This window comes from Bombyx mandarina, chromosome 07 (genome assembly GCF_030267445.1).
Source record: "Bombyx mandarina strain Sakado chromosome 07, ASM3026744v2".
In the NCBI taxonomy this organism is placed as follows: domain Eukaryota; kingdom Metazoa; phylum Arthropoda; class Insecta; order Lepidoptera; family Bombycidae; genus Bombyx; species Bombyx mandarina.
The window spans coordinates 13,421,711-13,443,320 of record NC_143214.1 but is presented as its reverse complement, the minus strand read 5'-3'; the positions used below and the strand labels follow the sequence as shown (position 1 = coordinate 13,443,320).

At 38.3% G+C, this 21,610-nt stretch overlaps 1 protein-coding gene across 7 annotated transcripts in view; it reads left to right on the top strand.

Annotated features, from left to right (window-relative positions):
- Positions 1-21,610, top strand: part of LOC114251819 (dystrophin, isoforms A/C/F/G/H) — a 480,975-nt gene that overhangs the window by 164,332 nt on the left and 295,033 nt on the right. For 6 of the 7 annotated variants that reach the window (XM_089728894.1, XM_089728893.1, XM_089728897.1 and 3 more), the window contains 3 exons: positions 16,129-16,194; positions 18,933-19,144; positions 21,369-21,523. In XM_089728894.1, the coding sequence (XP_089585020.1) occupies positions 16,129-16,194; positions 18,933-19,144; positions 21,369-21,523 (433 nt within the window). The remainder of the gene's footprint in view (positions 1-16,128; positions 16,195-18,932; positions 19,145-21,368; positions 21,524-21,610) is intronic. The other variant, XM_089728895.1, reaches the window with a different exon arrangement.

Genomic DNA, 21,610 nt, shown 5'->3' with positions numbered 1-21,610 from the left:
ACCCATCCCTGGGTACCGCGGATATCGCCAACGCCCAGAGCCATCAACGTGATAGCGTTATTAACCCATAAAACCCTCATTTCCACTAATATCCGGTACCCTACATCGTTAATGTGTAATTTTATCTTTTTAAATATTATTGTGCAGTTATTTTACTTAGAGTTCTCCTTGCAGCGTTCTTCTTAATAATGCTGCCGAGACTTTCATGTACCGTTGACAATATTCCGAAAGAAAACCCAGTCTTCATCAGCGCAGATGGGAGACTGCTGGAGACTTTTTGCCAATTGTTTTTTTTTTTTTATCGCGTAGCTCGTTGAAAAAGCTCACGACTCTAGTTTTAAAGCCCATATACATCAAAAACGTAAATACCACCGCCCACAGTGATACACTATTTCTAAGTCTCTCCTGTTTCTAAGTTCGTCTTCTAACTCCTGCTCTATCCTTCAAACGGAAACACATTTGGTTTTGGCTATGTCGCGATAGAAATAGTCAGGGTAATGCTACCCGTGCGGGAACACAAGATGCTGTATCATTAATAAGTAATTAGTTTTATCTCAGAAATAAAAACAGTGAGTTTGTGAGTCTAGACGAGTTTTTAATATCATTCGGCTTATTAGTGCCACGAGGCAGGTGGGTTTTGTGTCTTAAAGAATAGCTACCTATTTTGTATCTTTTGTATCTACCATTTAACTTTGAGCTAAAATCTGAATACGTATTAACGTTGTTAGTGTCCATGGGCTGTAGTAAACTCTTTTTATTAGGCGGACTATGAGCGAATCTATTAATCTATGTTACCAACCAGACAATGTCACGAAGTCCATCCTTTGAGATCTATAATCTCATTCTGCATTATATAGTTCATATATTGTTGTTTATTCTGAGAGCTCCATTAATCGTTTTGTATAAAGTCAGCTGTAAACTAGTCGATTCATTCGAGATATAAACTGATTGTCGTTTGTAACCTAGAAGAAAACTGTAAGGCTTTCGAAACAAAACAAAAAAAACTGAGGGAGTGTGAGATTAAAGCTTCAAAATGTTTTTGAATAGGAATTTATTTTACTAAATAAGACGTCAAATCGAACCAAAGCAGTCGAACCGCCCGGCATCTTCAGGCGAGGCCGAGAGCGCTCTACGGTTCGATCCCGGGACTTGACGAGGGGCGGATTTATTCAAGGATACGTAATTGTTTACCAAAACAACTCTATTATCTGTGTGTATCGAGGGAACGCTATATTATTTTCTTTTGCGTCAAACTGATACTTTTAAAATGACAGCGTGCTGTCTACGTGTGTGTGTCGGGAGTCAGTGCTCTTGAGTGATTACACCTTTGATTATATACACATATAATCAAAGGATTATCTTTTTTTTTATTGCTTAGATGTGTGGACGAGCTCACAGCCTATCTGGTGTTAAGTGGTTACTGGAGCCCATAGACATCTACAACGTAAATGCACCACACACCTTGAGATATAAGTTCTAAGGTCTCAGTATAGTCACAACGGCTGCCCCACCCTTCAAACCGAAACGCATTACTGCTTCACGGCTGAAATAGGCGGGGTGGTGGTACCTACCCGTGCGGACTCACAAGAGGTCCTACCACCGGTAAAAATACTAATGTATAAATCTACAGTGGTTTTTACGGATGTTCCGTTATAACTACTGAACCATGCATCCGATTGACTTGAAACTTGGTATCCATGTAGAAAATACATGTACTTAATGGATAGGCTAATATTTATATGAGTGTTGGACTCTATACACCAGTTGCGGAGGCGTTAATGATGAGAATATTTGTGGGGATGAGAAATAATAATATTAATTTTAAATGCCCAGCGAAGCGGATGGCTACAGCTAGTATACAAATATAATCAAAGGATTACACGTTCATTCTACTTTTACTTCATTCATTTAACATTTTATTTTACTTCAAATAAAACTTTATCGATCGAACCCCTACTTTGTGTCGATCCGATAGTTAAATCATTGCTAATTTACATTGCTCTGAGTAAAACAACTGCATTGGACCCCGGAAACTAATGTTGAAATCCGAACCGCAGCTCATCCGACGCTTGTTTTACCATAAACAAACAGAATTTACCTTTTCGTGTTTATATAAAGCAATGAGAATAAACGCGCGGCCCCGGGGCATATACGTGCCGCGCGCCGCGAGTGGCCACGAAATACGAGATCATAATATAGTTAATTATAATATGTAGATATCGTTTTAAAACTGAAACTGATTAAAACAATATTTAATCGTCTTGTTATATGAGCTGTATTTAAAATCTGTTTCTTTTTGAGTGAAGTAAAAAAGAGTTCCGTTCTGATTAGAATCGCAGACTAAATTAAATGATAAAATAATGTGCGTTCACTCTAAAATGATTTTGTCAGACTCATGTAGAACAATTGCTTTAACTAATTACTGATTGGCTTATTTTATTAAATTTAATTTCAATTTATTGCTTAATGTGGTTTAAACAAACCACGATGATTCTTGTTCGCGGACATCTTTCAAATAAATCTCGTTTATTTTTAGAATTTTATTGAATTTAAGGAAATATTTCTAAATTTTAACCCATTACCTACCAATAAATTTAATATTGTATATTATATCGGAGACGATCATTAGTTTGATAGTTGAACGAAGCGCAGCACGGTTCCTATAAAATGGCAGCACGATTGCGGTATCGTTGGAACTCGGCTAGCTTCGTGTTGCGACAGAGCCATAATCTTACTCTATTGCCTAGCCGATGGAGGCGCATGGACGCCGTCACACCATAGAGTATGATTATACATAACGTAACGTCACACTTACCGACCAGCCTTCTTGAAGAGCGGTGCCTCCGTCCTAAAAGCTATCATTCGTTTTCGTTTGCTAACGTCAAGAGAACATTTCTAAATTGTTCTAAGACAACAAACGTGATTGGTGTACTCAATATTTCTCTTGGCTCGATCACCCTATTCGCCCCTACGATGTCTGACGATGGTGTTAATCATTGTGGCTTCTCCGGCATGTAAATTACTGATGTGAGAATAATTTACAAGTCGCTTGTTTTATGGTCCGCACTTCAGCGCCGTTGATGAGCGCGGCTCGGGTCGGCACGGCTCGCCCGTAATTCCACAGCGGCTGACTCCCGGCTCACTCCCGGCTGACTACTGTTGTGATCATGCGGGGCCTAAATATGACATCCTAAATATATTGTGGCTGTAATGTCCATGTTTATCTTTTCTCTTTCCAGAGAAGCTTTTTTTATTTTTTCCTACCTAAGCTGATAGCCTTGAGAAGCTATGTCAGCGTAACCGGCGAGTAGGTGAGCCCCCCTCAAACCGGAGTGTTACTAACACTGGCCCTAGCAAGAGCAGTACTTCGCAGAATCTATCACCGGATCGGAAACGCGACTCACTGAGAAGACCCGGCTACAAATTCAGTGGGCTGTGTCTGTGGATTAATGTACTCGTCGAGCCCTTCATCGCAAGCGACGGCGACGGGTTCGGCGAGGACGGTGACCGGTGCTTGACGTACATAAAATCACCGTTAATGAATCGTGAGGATCCGTAATGACGTCCTTAGGGTGACATCGACTGTTTACCATTCGTTCCACAGGATCGGGTATGTAAGAGAAGCAGTCTTTTGCAGATATACTTGCAAACCAACGCATGCCCTATCAATATTTGAATCGGTAGATACATATGTGTTTGTTTTTCCTACATACAATATAGAACGCGTAATAAACAACCTTTCAAACATTCAAGCTAAATCGTTCTGTATTTAAGGAGGAACCTTTTAGTGAAATGTGAAAATAAGCGAAGGAATGACATGGCGGTTCATAATATTTAAAAGCTGGTATAATTACAAAAAAGCTTCTCGCCGTCTATCCCGCTCGCCCACAGCTTGATATCGATGACGTCATTAAGCATAATGTTGTAAACGTGCACTGTTGTTGTGTTATCTACCCACACAACGAGACTTAAACGGTTTCTAGCACAGTCATTGGAACGCATATATACTTTTTCACGATATTATATTTAGTAAAACATTTAGTCTTTATAACATTAATGAAAAGTGAGTTAACATATCTGTCAATAGCATGTCGCCAGCCCTGGGCTTGTTCGAATTAACTTCGCATTACGTACAATTTCAGAAAAGCTAAAAAATACTTCTTTTCTGATGTAGGTTCATTTGTCTTTAAGAGTGCGCCATCGACGACATGTGAGTTTATCGAACATATTATCTTATGGTGTTCTTCAAGGGCTGGGCAAACATTATCCGACATCTTAACCCATGGGGTTTTTTGACATTTCCTTGCCTTCTACTTTTATCTCCACCCGAATAAGTTTTGTAAGAATGAGCAGTGATACCATTTCACTTAAGGACATCTTCATCTTAACGATTCTCCACGAAAACGGAAGAAGGAATCCTTCTTTCCTACTGAGGCCTTCACTCTCACGAAGCATGGAATGCATAGATTTGCATCATGCATAAATCTTTAAGTTAGGTTTTTCTTTGTTAGTTTTCCTAACTTAATTCCGAACTAAGGCCTAGCTGCCTGATGCTGAGAAGTATGTGTCAAATAATGTGTCAGTCAATCTTCGCCATGGTCCACGTGCTGTAGAACATCTGCTGAAGTCCATGGTTAGCAAGATGTGAATGCTACTGCCTGCCGGTACTGCGTTCCTAAACAACACAGTTTGAGTTGAGAATAATAATTTGAAACTGTTTGCGAAACTGTCATCGCTTTGACATTTAAATGATGTTCAATACATTGGCATTAACTGATTGAAATATTTACATTGCTGGGACCATACTTCAGTGGCTGGGACTAAAATAGGCTTATTTGGCTTTCAAAACATAAGATACAGACAGGGAGAACTATATAGGGTGTAGTCGGAGGTCTTACAAACAATGAACCTAAGACATATTTTTTAGCCCTACATGAATTAGATTTATCTATCAAATTTTATGTTGGCTTATTCCATTGCGATTGAACCTTCTCGATCCAAGACTAAGATATTCTCGATGTACCTTCTAGGGGCTCTATGTAAAGTCACTTAACACAATGTAAGGTCATAAACTCGGTGAAGCCGTGATCATGTCATATTTAGGACTTGTGGACATCCTAGGAGATAGAAGTTAAATATTAGCTTGGTATCTTTACTAGCAAACAATTGACTCATATCCACAGACTCTTCATCCGTTTGCAAAGTATTGTCTAGAACCTTCTTTGTTGATGCATTCTTTGTCAACTCGCGTTCATCTCAGTGCTGTCTGCTGAATCCTTATTTATTCAGAGTCGGTGCGTGAAGAAACCGTTTGTCGGCTTTTGTTTGAAGCGGACGTCGAGGAACACGAGTCGGAGGATGTTTTGTGATGTAAACTATTCAAGTGTAGACTGCGTACTTTAGGACGGTAACAAGATGCGTGCTCATGGGCACTCATAGCTTTTTTTGACAATTGGAGTAAGTTTTTTTTATTACTCTGGTAGGCAGACGAGCACACGGCCCACCTAATGGTGAGTGGTTACCGTCGCCCATGGACTTCAGCAATGCCAGGGGCAGAGCCAAGCCGCTGCCTACCGCTGATTTGTGCGAATTTAATAATAGCATTCAGTAAGGTGCATAAACCCAGTCTAGGCTTGAAAGTGAAATGAATTAGAACTGTGAATGTAGTTGTGAGACGGAATCATATTTCAGCAATTGTAACTTGAATAGCGCTAAGGCTTTTTTTGTAAAGTTTAGTAGAGAGTCCTTCACGTTTCGTCGGTACTCTAGCTGTTACTCCTCACTTACCGAAATCCATGAATGACGAGAACCATCATTTCTTTTGTTGTGGCGTAGATCCATCAGTCTGCGTCTTGTGGGTAGATATACGTTTATCATCTTGGAACTGTTACATCTAGACTGTCATCCACCCGCCAAGGGAGCCTCTAGGTTTCAGTTGGTTGGTTGGCCGGTGGTCCCTATTAAGTATGATTACACAAAAAATACGATTGGTATTTCGGCGTATTGCTATTATTATTGATCACCGATCTTCAGAGACAACAATCTCTCATTACATTTTATTACGAACGCATTACAATTATCCTTAATCTTATTCACGATCGAAGGAAAAATATACAAAAATCATTATGTACATAAACGTGTCAAATCTATTTTCCACCGGTCGGATTGAATTATTTTGATTGTGGGGAACACCGGTGTTTATTTTTGTAGCAACCCCAGCACAGATAATGTCAGATGATTGATTGCGGTCTGCCGGAGAGTAGGTACCGATCATTTTTTACACAAATAATAGACGATTGCTAATGACGCTCTCTGGCTTTGTATGTCTCATGAAAAGTGTTTTTTTCAGCAGCATTTTTGGTCTTTTTCAAATGTTCACAGACTTGAAACAGGGCACATAATTATTACTTGAAAATATATAAAGAATATTAAAGGGATTAAGATACCTCAGCGGAAATTATACAATGCGTCACTTTACGATAATTAGTATTTATTTCCACTTTCCATTTACGGAGTAATTTCCATTGATCGTCTTTACACTCTCAACTCTCTGTCGAGAATGCCTGGTACCCCGAATGCGTTGCCTGATCGCCCCACCAACACCACGACGGAATGGTGGTACGATCGACGAAGTCGCTAAATCAATTTAATATAATAGATATTTACAATTATTATTCAAATAAAATCAGTTAATTATATCCGAGAAACTATTATCTATTTCCAGGAATAATTAGATTAGTTTTACACATAATATGCACGCTATGATCAGATACTTTACATATTATGGGGATTTAATACAATCGACAACGTCACCGGATATGCGTAGTTTCTAAGTCTACGCGACAGCAGACTTTTATTATTTTATAATTATTATATACACTTTTATAATTTATGAAATATGATCGCAATTTGTATTATGTATTGGTAGTGAAATATGACTTTAATATTCTTTTAAGTTGTCTCTTTTAGACTTACTTTTTTTTATTGCTTAGATGGGTGGACGAGCTCACAGACCACCCGGTGTTAATTGGTTACTGGAGCCCATAGACATCTATAACGTAAATGCGCCACCCATCTTGAGATATAAGTTCTAAGGTCTCAGTATGGTTACAACGGCTGCCCCACTCTTCACACCGAAACGCATTAATGCTTCACGGCAGGAATAGGCGAGGTACCTATCCGTGTGGACCAGTAATATGTTATTCCTTCACCGTGGAAGTCAATCGTGAACATTTGTTAAGTACGTATTTTATTAGAAAAATTGGTACCCGCCTGCGGGATTCGAACACCGGTACATCGCTAGATACGAATGCACCGGACCTTTTATCCTTTGGGCCGCGGTGACTTCACTGTTATAGTGGCCGATTCTCATGTGATTTTACCGAAGTGATAACTATAGTTAGAGTTAAAAACAAATATTTAAAAAGTCCTAGCCTTATTCAAAATCATCATACGATTAGTATGAAATAGTATGAGTAGTATTAGTGGTAGTATTAGTAGCTACAGGCACGTCGGTCATATCAATCGGAAGGGTAACATCAATGACGAAGGATAGTATTGATGCTAGTGAATTGATTGTAGATGAATCCTTGCCTTCTCTCGGCACAGGCTAGTAAAATAAACATAATACTTATACTTGTAAATTTTGTTTGTTCAACTTCTTCAAACAAACCGTCTTGTTCAAGTTCTTTGATATTATTCTAATATGATTGTAAAAAAAGCAAAACCATAATTTACTTGTCGAATGAAAAACACAGTAAACAGCAAACAAAAGAAAGAAAATAAAACACTGATCTAGATGTATTATCCAAAGAAAATATAAATGGATGTATTCTCATGTATTTTCGCAACGCGCAGTCTGCTACTGTTCTACGTGACTTGATTACAAAATGGCGGAGAGACGCCAACATGGCCGTTCCCGCCAAAACTTATGATGAAAGGATGTATACTTTTACGTAGTTTTAAACTTGAACAATATTCCTAAGTATGGAAATTGGACCGTATTTAAGTATATGGTCCCAGCCCGCCAAGTGAATACTTGTGTCGGAGTCCAAAGGTACGCACACCCATATTGATCGACGAAAATGTTCAATACATTATTCAGTGACGCTTGCAGTGATTACAACAATTCAAATGATAGATTTTATTGCACTGAACGGAAATGTGTGCTCATGGTTCACCTGGTGTTAAATGTTGTTGAGATGTCACAACTGTGTAATATCTGCTATATCAAAGTGGGCAGGAAGGTATCTACCGCGGTCGACTTTATGTCCTGGACTTGGAGCCGCTGCATGCATAGTATATTGCAGGATATCTTTATGCTGTGCACCATCCGGTTCTAGAATGAACTCTTCTCCAGTTTATGTATCGAGTGATAAATCTTACTTCATGTTCAGGTGAGTAATATGCTCGTCTGATAGCGAATACAATAAAAAAGATGTTCAGTTGTTTTTCAAATTATTTTTCTGTTTATCGCAAACAAACGGTAAAGATCACGCCGCTCCTTTATTTCTCACAAAATTATCGAAGTGCTTCAAATATCTTCAAATGCTCTTGAACAGTGATCCCGTATTCCACACAACCTCTCAGATTCATAACTCTAGCTCCAAATATCCATCACTTTTAAGATTTATCCGCGCACACTTTTGTACATCACTCACACAGATGGCTGGTAAATGTAATGTTATCTGTGAAGAGGGCGTGCTAGGGGAAACTGTGTCTTATATCTATGCGTTACAGTTCTTGTACGTAATACGGGGGTTAGTAATGTTTCGTTATATAATAATATGTTTTTAATACGCTTTTACTATCTTGATCTGTATCTACCTACCTATATATCTCCATGTTTATCAACTCGTATGTATCAACGTAATGTCCAACTGCTTGAAGACTTCGATTCATTCGAAAATTTACACATAATATGTATATCTATAACCGATGTAAAACAACTAATTTATTACTTTAGCTTGATGACCAGACCGGGAAAAATGATTATTCTAATTTTTTGGTTTATTTCATTCAGTAAGCTTGTAAGCTTCAGACGGGGAAGTACGCACCCTACGCTACTTATTTCTGAGCCGTTATACAGCTCAAACTTCAACGGCACGTTTCAAGGTAGCCACTGAACGTTAGGTGGGTCGTTCACCAACTAAAACTATCTTCTCCTTTCACAGAGCATTGCTAAAAAATGAGGCTTAGTTAGTCACAGGGCTGCCCACGGATGTTTATTATTTGCGATTCAGTTCTAAACGATTATTTCAGGAATCTGATTTAATTACAATATCGTTATCGTTCACCAAGAAAATCTTGGAAACTTCAATCAGAATGTTCTCAATTTTAATTAAGTTACTTTCACGGGTTGGTTTTCCTGACATCCGTAATGGGGTAAGCCGTACCGTATTATATAAACACTCCCCGTATAAACACACCCCAAGAATGATACGCTCATTGGAAATTTTAAAAGTAAAGTTTGTTCCAATTGACATTATTTTCGTCGGTCTAGTTTCAAGTTCCTTTTTATGTTCGTTTTAGTATTTGCGACGCTTCGGTTCAGTTATAGCTTCCGTAGTAACGGACAACTAAGTACATGTCACAGAAACGTCAGAATATTGCTCACATTATTATTATTTTTTAAATTGGCTGAATTTTCGTTTTTATATAAAAGTCCACTGAAGTATGAAACCTAGGTCTATGATAAAATGTCGTTTGTTATTGTTGCATCTTAACAATAACAAATTATTTTAGGTGGTAAGACACCTCAAAAGTTTTAGAAAAACGAAAACGCTAACGCCTTGAATACGAAACTAGCGGAAAGCTGCTTGGTCCATTATTGAAAATTACGATACTAAAGTGTTCGTCCCAAAGGTGTACGCGATGCGAGTGTTCTCCGACGCTCCTTCTCGGCAGTTTCCTTGGCTGTAGATTAAAATTCTGCTTTAGGCCGAGCGCATATTGTACGGAAATCGCTCTGCACTCACGCACTGCATTAGACTCCGCAAACAGCCAATAAGTAGTTTCGAAATCGTCGGACGTAGCCCAAAGGATCATCACCAGGACGCCTTGTATGCATCGACGCATCGAACGACACGACTGTGTACTGGCAGTCAAATCCCTCAGCAGATACCAATTTTTCTAATGAAATACGTACTTAAGAAATCTTCACGATTGACTTCCACGATGAAGGAATAACATCGTGTAATAAAAATCAAACCATCAAACCCGCATAATTCTTATCTGCGTAATTAATTACTACTGGCAGCACCTCTTGTGAGTCCGCGCGGATAGGTACCCTATTTCTGCCGTGAAGCAGTAATGCGCTTCGGTTTGAATGGTGGGGTAGCCGTTGTAACTATACTGAGACCTTAGAACTTATATCTCAAGGTGGGTGGCAGCATTTTCGTTGTGATTTCTATGGCTTCTGGTAATTTCTTAACACTGAAGGGGTTGTGAATTTGCTCATTCCTGTATCCAATAAATAAATAATACAAACTAGTTCAATTCTTCATCCTCCACTAATGCTCGTTTTAGAGAGGGTTAGAGAAGCTGCGTGTATCTGTAAGAACGTAAAATCTGCGCCCGGTACAAAACTGAGGTACATTGATTCTCACTCCCGAGTTTCTCAACTCAATATAACTTAGAAAACTTTGGAACTCTTCTATTCAGAACTTCCTTAAAGGAATTATTTTATTTATGAGCAACGTTCCAGAGACTGCACTGACTCTGTAAACTGTTGTCATTATTATTTTGTCACAAGCGCTAAGTTATTACAGCAAACAGCTTCACTAGCGCTTGGCTTTGGTTGTATGTCTGATACACGTACTTAATTAGGTAAAGATACCGGTGATTTAAATGTTGCAAATTTGTAAGTACTGAAGTGTCACAGGCTAGAGCTGTCAAATATCGTCAGATGTTGGTATCGAACCTGCTGCGAGCGGTGACGCCGTTCATTCCAGCTCTTTTGACATCGCTTCCTCATTACTGAAGTAAAATGTAATAAGAGAAAAACTAAAGTTATAGATGCCTTACAATATGCTTTAAAACAGAAATGGTAGTGGGCATGACATATAGCAAGACGCACAGACAAAAGATATACATTACAGACAACTGTGTGGAAAGGACCAAGAGGAAAAGAAGAAGAGGGCGTCCTAGAAAAAGGTGGATAGAAGATATAAAATCGATAGCAGGAAGCAATTGGAAAAAGAAAGCCATGGGCAAAGTTATTTGCAAGTAAGGAGGCTTTTATCCGTGAAGTGGTTCCGATCAATGGTACAGAAGAAAGTAACGTTAGTAAAAGAAAATTAAAGAAATTCTACCCTAGTATATTAATATATATGTATTAAATAGCATGTAATAACGATATTATTATGGATTGGAAATAAACGGGCTGTATTATTATTTTTATTACTATCTGGAGAATTGTAGCGCAGGATCCGTAAGCACATGCTTCTTGCTGCATGAACTACGCATTAGCATTCCCAGTCTTAAATCTACGATATCTTGATATTATGTACAATTCCAAATGTTTAAATTACATGCCCTATCGAATTTGATCTCATTTCGGCGCTGTATCGATGAAATATAAGGAAAATACGAAAATTGTAGCCCCCAGCGTGTTCGTCGAGTTTGAGGGCAGATCGAATTTTACTGAACGATGGAAATCATAGAGATTGGTTTAGAGCATACGTCACGTGTTGTCGTGGAGCTCTCTATCGTGGCTCGGTGCTGTCGCGAGTGCAGTTCCGTGTTCTTAGCGCGACTTTTTTAACGTTATGGATAGCGTAAAAGTTAACTCAAATTTATATGATGTTGGAACGTTTGTTTATGTTAGGAACACTGTTTTACGTAAAAAACTCGCACTAAGCACACACAGAACAGTGGGCTTGTGACTTATTGAGGTTTCGTACAACGAAGACCAGTGACAGCGTTATTGAACACATAACATGAAATCATTAATAAATTCAGTTAAGTTATTGGAGAATAAAATATTGAGTCTGTTGAAGAAAAAATGAGGCAGATAGATGTTTTGTAGGTGCATGTTTTGTTGTATTTTTCTTCTGTGTACTTAGAAATCTTCCGCTTTGAATATTGATATTTTACGTAACACTAAAATTGTGACATTACTGTCATGCAAACCACTAGCTTTTGAGGTTATAGGTTCAAGCCCAGGTATGTACGTTTTGTGATTGTTCGGTGTCCCTGTGTATTGGTGAATTCTCAGGAGAAGCAGCCAGCTATTATTATTTATAGTTATACAATTGAAGATTGTTGAATGCAGAAAACCATAATAGATATTGCTTCTCGCGAAATTGAGCCGTAAATTAAAGACGGTAATAAATTTAGTCTTTCGCCATAAACTTAATGGGCTCTGTAAACAAACTTTATAACCCAATAATGAAAAAATATAGTGAATCGTAAAAAAAACTGTCACCGAAGCTCATAGTGGTGAGGTTTGCAACTTGAGACGTGAAACTCTTTATATGGATCTATCAGTCTGCTGCAGAAACAATTGGAATCGTAGCAGAAAATAATAATAAGAAGCCTTTAGACATTAAATCGTGAATATCGCTACGAACCCAGCCCTTTGAAGCTAGAACTAGTAATTACTCCACAACAGAATTAACAAGAGTATGGTACCTTCGGTGCTTAAGACAGGCTCTACCTTAGGTCATTATAATAGAGCAAATATTTAAAAGTTGTGCTTAAAGGACAATGCCAATTTTCTATGGGCGTTTGGGCCCCTAAAAAAAGTTGTCGGGTGATGATGATTTTAACTTAATTTGATAGACAAAGAAATATCGTTTCATATTCAGAAAACGATTTTTATATTCTCACCCAGGTTTAAGAGAAATCTGTTTTTTTCTGCAGCTAAAATTAAGTTGTTAATTGTTTTCTTCGAAATCAATAATCGCTCTCATCATTATTTACAGTATTAAATAAGTTAATTGTGGTTAATGTTGCTAGAAATAAGCCCTTACGTACATTTTACTATTATTATATCCTCATAATAATAATAAAATGAAATGAAATCCGGAAGCCGGCAACGATATTGTTGTTGTTGTTTTTAAATTCGCCAACAAGCAGGCAAAGAGCGTAGCCTATACAGCCTAGTCTGTCGTAGTTATATTTTTTATATATTTTTTATATTAATAAAAATCCCGTGTATTTCTTTTTATTGCTTTTTGGGAGTTTTAACGTCAACTTGATGAATAGCACATTGAGTGAGCGTGAATTTCCGCAGACCTTTTATCATGAAAAAAAAAAACAGTCACTGCTATGTTAGCCACAGTTTTATTCCAATCCTCAATAATCGTGAACAATGATTATTGACGTTTAATACACAAAACAACACCCAATTTGTATATTATACATCACAATAAGCTATTAAAAAAACATTAAAATAAAACTTCAAGTGACGCTTCACTCGGGTTGCTGCCAAAACTCTCTGATCATATATAATAAGAATAGAGTAATGGTAGGCCATTGAGATTTTTACTAATGGAATCATTAATATCTAAAATATTAAATAATTCATGGTTTTAAGTAATAATTATTATTACAATACATAAATATTGAATTGAACAACAATAAACTAAAAAGTCTGTGAATTATAACCATTAGCTATTTTTTTTAATTTGTTGTTCAAGTCACAGACAACTCTTTCGTTTGTCAGCATATAGGTTTACTATAAGGCTGTATGGGCTAATTTTCCCTTTGTCTATTGGCGAATTTAAAAACTATGGCACTCAGTTTTGGGATGTTATCAAATAAGTAATTTATTTTTTTGTAAATCAATGCCAGGGTGAAAGAAATGTTGATACATAAACTAAACAACATGAAAAAATAAGGCATAGTTTTTCAAGTACAAATAGTTTTGTCATGAAGTTGGCCCACTTTTGGGCATTGTCCTTTTATTAAGTGCTGTTGTGCCTTCATCTCGACCTTCGATGAAACCGTGTTCGTATTTGCGTATTGTTTTATTGTCTAGAAATGTATTATGTACCTATACGCTAACATATTTTATGAACTGAGGTTTCCTTACCAAGCAGATCGTAAATCTAACCGCAGAAAGAAAACACAAGAGCGCGTTAACATTCACATCGAATAAAATAATTATCTTTCTCTCTGCCTTCTAATTTCGTTAGTCGACGCGACGGCGCGGTCGCAGGCCACGATCGCTAATTTAAACCTACAAAGTCGAAATAACAAGAACAAAACGCAAGATGGGCACGCCGTGTTGGCGAAAACGGGACAGAATTCGAACCGGTATGAACTGGTTGTGACTGGCGGTAACCAGATTAATTAGGCTTCAGATGCAGCTTGCAAATTCTGTTTTGGTGGTTATAAATGTTCATTTTAGTCATTTGTAGTAAAAATCTAAGTCTTCATTGCAAACTTTTTATTGTAAAATCATACAAAATAAATTATTTTGGAGATACAGGTCCTCCTAGAATCCTCAGCTTTTTTTCATTTATATTGGATTAGTTTAAAATGATCTAGCTCTTCCACTGAATGAAAAACAAAATAATTATGTTCATTTAAGTTTTAACATACCTATACTTTTTTGTATTCTAGTTGAGTTTATATTATTTGTTGTTAGATTGACAGAAGTGGGATAGAAGCCAACCAGATGTGAAGCAGCTACCGATAGTACTGACTCGCGTGGGCTTGAAAATTGCCCTACGAACCATTAGTATTATATGTATAGGAGATTAGACTAATATTTGGGGTATATATAACTACTAGTTTTCTGAACGGTATTAGACTTCTTATGTATTATTATTAAGACCATTTGTGCTTAGCTGGTGGTAAGCTTTAGGATGTTTTATTACGAATGCTATTTTCTGAAAAACCCAAAAAAATGTATCTAAAAATAGCAGGTAAAGCTCTTTATATCGGCATAAATCTTGATTTTCATGAGAGCTTTTTTCGGTCATCAATCTTCTTTGAAGCTGACAAGCCTGTGACATTGAGGTAGCTTTAAGTTTGTTGATTTCAGGATATTTTATGTTGAGCTTTCAAAAGCTCAGGCTACTGTCCGTATAAGTAATTAAAGATAACATTTGAGGACTTATTATTTCCTTAGTACTACGTTTTAGGTGAATTGAAAGTACTATTGCTTAAATTAAATTGATAAGTTCATGTTCTACACCAAAAAATCACCAGCAAAACAACAAGACGGCTCAGACAATGGTTAAACCTCGACAAAAGGGGTTATTCATAATATATACCCATAATATTTTTTGGGACATTAACTTCTAACAAGATATATGGGGGAGGTCAGAGCGAACATTAGCTCTTGGCAGGCCGAAACTTACATGTATCGATCAAAGTGAGTTGTAGGGGTAGTTTCAACCCCTAATAATAAGACTTCGTCTAAGTTTGAGGTTAATTTCAAGCTTCCTTTTTTATAACTGTAGATACGTTCCCAGTTCAGCAGGTAACATCAGAGATCATCGAAGTCACTACAAATGCTAATACCATTTTGATAGGTTGCTGTCCGTGAGCGTTACTGAACACAATGTATAGGTATATATCATAATCATCAGCCTATAGCAGTCCACTGCTGGAAATAGGCCTCTACAATTGACCGCTACTGAGCACGATATATATTATTATATATATATATATATATATGCTGTTATACTAGCGACCCGCCGTCGCTTCGCTTCGGAAACATTAAATTTTATTATTGATTGCTGAGTCCCGCGATGTTACCCGCGGTTATTGTCGTACCGCGGGTGACACTGCGGGGCGAAGCTAGTCTTAAAAAAGTAGCCTAAGTTACTCCTTCTATCATCAGCTACCTATCAGTGAAAGTCTCGTCAAAATCGGTCCAGCCGTTCCAGAGATTAGCCGGAACAAACAGACAGACAGACAAAAATTGTAAAAAATGATATTTTGGTGTATGTACCGTATATATATATTCATATGCATGTAGTAAAAAGCGGTTATTTCAATACTACAAACAGAGACTCTAATTTTATTTATATAGATATCGATGTTAAGAATTGAAAGTCCAGTAACATGTAAACAATCCTCGTCCCTGGAATTACTGATATCCAGGAGACCTGCACGAAGCTAAGAAGCTCTCGGGAAAACGAAATTCATTAAAGCATTCTCTCCCGACAGGAACATCAGGCTTCCCGGTGTCCAACACCAGCGCCTCACTGTTACACTTGAGGTCCTTACTCAAAGGTGCGAAAGCGCTTCACACAAAGCAAAAACAAACATTTTACATTTACGGATAACACAATATAACAAACATAAGCTTAACACGCTTCATTACCTATAATTATGCATCAAATGTAATGGAACTCAATTATAAAACAAATAATTTCACTTGCGCAAATAACTCTCGCGCTGTGATAACATTCGTTGCGCGCGGTTTCAAAATAATTAAGTTTTCCCGCCTGTATTAATTGGAACGCAATAACAGATATAACATTTTTTTAATTGAATCTTACTCACTGATTTTCGTGTGACGCTCAACAAAGAGAAATGATTTGATTTCGGGAATTTGGATTCGGCGATACTATTATGAGATTTCTAACAGTTTTACAATTTGGATATAATATTTTGATTTTTAAAACTTTCAGGTGGCTAACTAGCGACACATTAAATAATTTATTAAATATTAACTGTGATCTTCTTTTTTGATATTATTCAATAAATAACAACGAAAAAGGTACAGCTCGATACTTGCTTAGCTCGTAGTTCCGGCGTGTGAGTACTTTGGGTCCACTGCCGCACTCACTCAGGGTCAGCGCCTTCTTTCAAATACATTTATCGCTATTAGTAAATAGTATGTACATCGATATTTTTCTTAACATCGTTTTTTGTTTGTTTTTTTTGCTGAGATGAGGGGAAGATGGGTGGAACTTACAGGCCACCTGGTGTTAAATAGTTACTGGAGCTCATAGACATCTACAACGTAAATGCGCCACTTACCTTGAGATATAAGTTTTAAGGTCTCAGTATAGTTACAACGGCAGCCCCACCCTTCAAACCGAAACACATTACTGCTTCACGAGGTCCTTACCACCAGTAAATTTTTTTTGTACGAAGTCTTAAAATTTTTTGTTGCTTTTGCGGTCTCTATATGTTTTTTTGTTCCTAAATAATATAAAAACTAAATAGATAATTTAAATGCCCATTCATGTGCCCATTCAATTAAAATTAAACCCATTATCCGACTTTAAGCTGCCAATGTTTAGATTTACGTAATAATCTTGCGATATGACGTGAATTAAATTGGGAAATAAAAAAAAACAGTAATTTACAATAACAGTAAGGAATGGATGCGCTGCGCGTGGCGATACAAACAAAATTCTTTTCTTGTAGCTTCTAATCAGCCGCGGTTTTCGACTTTATCATTCCTAAATTAAGTAATCCTTGAATCGTTGACCACTGTGTTTCTTGAGTCGTAACTGCATTATTCCTATTTTTTTAAGTATAAACCATTAGCGACCCGCTCTCGCTTCGCTTCGGAAACATGAAATTTTATTATTGATTATTTACGACATCACATTAGAAACCTCAAAAATAACAGTATTTCTCTACTATTTAATGGATGTTATTATACATACAAACGTTCCTTTTCAATCACTCTATCTATTAAAAAAACTGCATCAAAATCCATTGCGTAGTCTTAAAGATTTAAGCATACATATATAGGGACAGAGTAAGCGACTTTGTTTTATACTATGTAGTGATGTATATCTATATGTGTATCTATATACACACAAGTATAATTTTTAAATATGACGACTAATTGTTTATCTGGATATGCTTTTCCGGTAGATCCCTCAAAGTTGCATACGTTGAGGTGCGAGGTGAGGGTACTCGCTCGCCACTGCACTAAAGCACTCGGTGCTCTTGTATTTGCATAGTTTGGAGTGCGCGCCGGTGTAATGTAGTGCATGCACTTATTAATTACAATCGAGTTCTGTGAACATTTTGCCTTTTGTTTTGCGAGAATGTTTTTTGTGTGAATTACATGAGTTGGTTCCCACAAACATTCCAATGGGTTATTGGCGATTACTTATCAATTCACCCTATTATAATGCTTGCGTGTTCGTGTTGGAAGGATTTTTATCTCATGCGACTGGGCTCTACTTATAGCAACTATTGCTCTTAATGATGGGTAGAGGGTGAGATTGCTCACCTTGTCTTCAGCGGTTCCTAGAGCCTCTAGACACTAAAAAGTGAGAGTCACCATCTTGTCATCGAAGTTTCATTTTGTTATGACTGCTGTCTCAAATATTTCAGTACAAAATCTTCGAAACACACAGTCGGAGGTAATTACCCGTAATACCTCACAATACAGCTACCGACAATAAATGCAAGCTTGCTTGCTATGAATTTTTGAAATAATATGTCGATGGGAGTAAGTTCTATCTAGTATGGTTTTAAGACCCTGAGTGCTGTTGTCTCTGTGGGCTCTCACTACATTGCTAATAGTTTCGGTAATACTCATTATTTTTAATTTTATCTAGAGCTCCTATTTCCTAATTTGCAGCGCAGCACGGCTATCCAAATACTTTTGAAATACTAATGTAGATCATGCAAAAATCAAACCATTAATTATTTTTTCCATTCAATACAAACTCAGCCTTACAGTTTGCACCAAAACGCCTAACTCGTTAACACAAAAAACATTGTTAAAATTATTAGTTTTTTTTTGTTATTATTATTATGCTATAAATAACATTATTTTAGACAAAAGTATTCCCCTACTGTTACTATCGCCAAACACGTCAGCATCCTGGATTTCAGACAGAAATTGGTTTAACAGCGCAATTGCCCTGGCCGCTGGATAGTTGCTAGCTCTACGGGTCCTCAGCCCCACCAACGCCGCGATTAAGTGGTGGCGGCGCTGCACTCTCGCCCGCGCATACGTGAACGTGTATTTAAACGTGTTTTCACCATTTCAGTTACAGCACTCCGCGAGCACTGGGATGAGGCCAACAACAGAGTACTGCAGCGGAAGGCACAGCTGGACGCCATGCTGGGCGACTCACAGCGCTACGAGGCGAGGCGGCGGGAGGCGGACGCGTGGCTGACCCGCATGGAGACGCGACTGGCGGCGATGCCTATCCCTGGACACACCGCTGATGTCCTGGAAATGCAGCTTAGAGAGCAGAAGGTGAGAGATATATTGACTTTGTACGGAACATAAAGTGTGTATTTACACTTTGCTCGCTTCGGAAGCAGGCGGGTCAAACTTCCGCAGAAGTAGCGAGTAATCTACTACTGCTTCGCTAGGTATGTAATGAAGTTTTTAGAAGTCACCTTTGAGTGAAATTCTCGACTTGTTTAGTCACAAAACCTAGTTAAGCCAAGTTATTATAATTTTACATTTTTTCAGAATCCGCCCAAACAAAATGTTAGCCATATTATTATCTAACGTCCTGGCTACTCATGTATATTTATAGAGTTAGGTATATACAACAGTTGAGCTTGTCAGAGATTTCGACTTCACTAGACTGTCATTGAGACTTCGACTTCATGTCAAAAGGTGGCGGATTCACAGCATGATGACCATGGGCTCCAGTAACCATATACCGGATGGGTGGTTAGAATGACGGCAAGGTTTAACAAAAAGGGCATGAGAAAATCGAATACAAACATAATTATATCGATACAGTCGTCGATTCCATTATCGGAAACCATCTGAACGTTTCAATGAGAATCATTGAGACGGCCTCACGGAGCTGTCGCTCTGTGTTACACGACTCGGCGACTCCGATCCCATTGTGCTAAGATGCCGGCAGACCTCACGAATAGAGGCATCGACGTGGATAATTTATTTATTGGATTTCCCAAATTTTTATTTTACCTGAACGAGTATGAACGGTAAAATCTTATTTTGTATTTCTTAACTCATATTACGTCCTTTTACTCTGGATACAAACCCACTGAGTTTCTCGCCGAATCTTCTTAGTGGGTCGCGTTTCCGATCCGGTGGTAGTTTCTGTGAAGCACGGCTCTTGCTAGGGTTCGTGTTAGCAACGTCATCAGGTTTGAGCCCCGTGAGCTCACCTACTAGTTAAGTTTACGCTGAAATAGCCTCTAAAGGCTATCAGCGATCTTCCCGATCCACTAACGGTGCTTTTAGGTATCCCAAGCACTGGTCATCGTTCTCGTCGAACCCGTCACTTGCGACGAAGAGCTCGGCGAGTAAACTAACCCTCAGACACATCCTACTGAGTTTCTCGCCGGATCTTCTCAGTGGGTCGCGTTTCCGATCCGGTTTTAGATTCTGCGAAGTACGGCTCTTGCTAGGGCTCGTGTTAGCAACCTCGTCATGTTTGAGCCCTGTGAGCTCACCGGCAAGCTCCGCGAATCTAGAATATACCCCTCGAAGTTACTAGAGTAGGTAAAAAAAGTCTCATCATTAGAGTCTGTGTGTCGAGCACTTTGGAGACGCAGGCCGCTAAACTGATAACTCGTTTTAGCGGCTCCCTAGTCGGTCCAAATCACACCTCCCAACAGAATGAAGATAATTGAATACACAATATCAAGTAACACACGAGAGTGTGATAAATCTGTACTAATTGACTGTTGAAGGGTCGCAAATAGCTGATGACGAGGTTTGGGTAGCGAGGTTAGGGTCTCATCGTATTCAGCTAATCATTGTTGTGTTGAGTCAATGTTATGAAGCTGTATTGATGATAATATGGCAAAGCTAGTGAGATACAATTTGTGAGTTTTTTTTAAACTAAACCAGATGGATTTGTCACGCATGGCGCTCTGGAATGAAATCCCCCTCCTAAGCGTTTCCAGAACTCTATCGTGGTTCTGTTTAAGCGACCTTTGAGCAATTTTCATTGTCAAGTAGGAACTGGGTGGTACCCCTGGCATTATTGATGGGCTAAGGTTTCTATCTATAGTACATTGTGTGTACAAACACGCGGGATGAGATGTCCTACTTTTTTTCCGCGGTGCACATGCGGTACCGAGACTCATAAATAGTCGATAGTATACTCATAAAAAAACAATTTAACTGTTTTTTTATTTTTAAATAAACTACTACTACTAATTGAATAAGAACTGTCTGATGAACTCATCTTTGTTTAATACTTCACTATTAAATTTTATTGCCTTTTGTTTATTTCACTTTTACACTAAACACAATATTACAAAGTACCCGAGCACAACAAGGGCGGAGAATTTTAGGTGCGTGAGAGCAGGCGTAGACACTAACGCGCATGCGCACTTGTCAGTACCCAGGGAGGAAATGTTAGACTTTCTTCCCTGTACAGCGGGGCGAAAACCGAACTTTCGGCGTCGGTAGGAGAAAAAATTCTATGTCAAGGCTAGCTTTTTCTGTAAGGCCGTGTTGATAGTCAAGTTTTTTTTATTCGCAGTCGTTCCACGCAGAGGTCCACCAGTACAAGCACCAGATCGAGCTGTTCAACCAGCAAACTCAGAGGCTGATAGCCGTGTACCGCAATGATGACACGTCACGCATCAAGCGCTCCACCGAGGCCATCAACCACAGATACAACGAACTAAACAATAAGTAAGTTTCACTGCACAAGCTCAGCACGAGAACACTGGTAGTAAGACCTCTTGTGAATCCGCACGGGTGGGTACCACCACCCTGCCT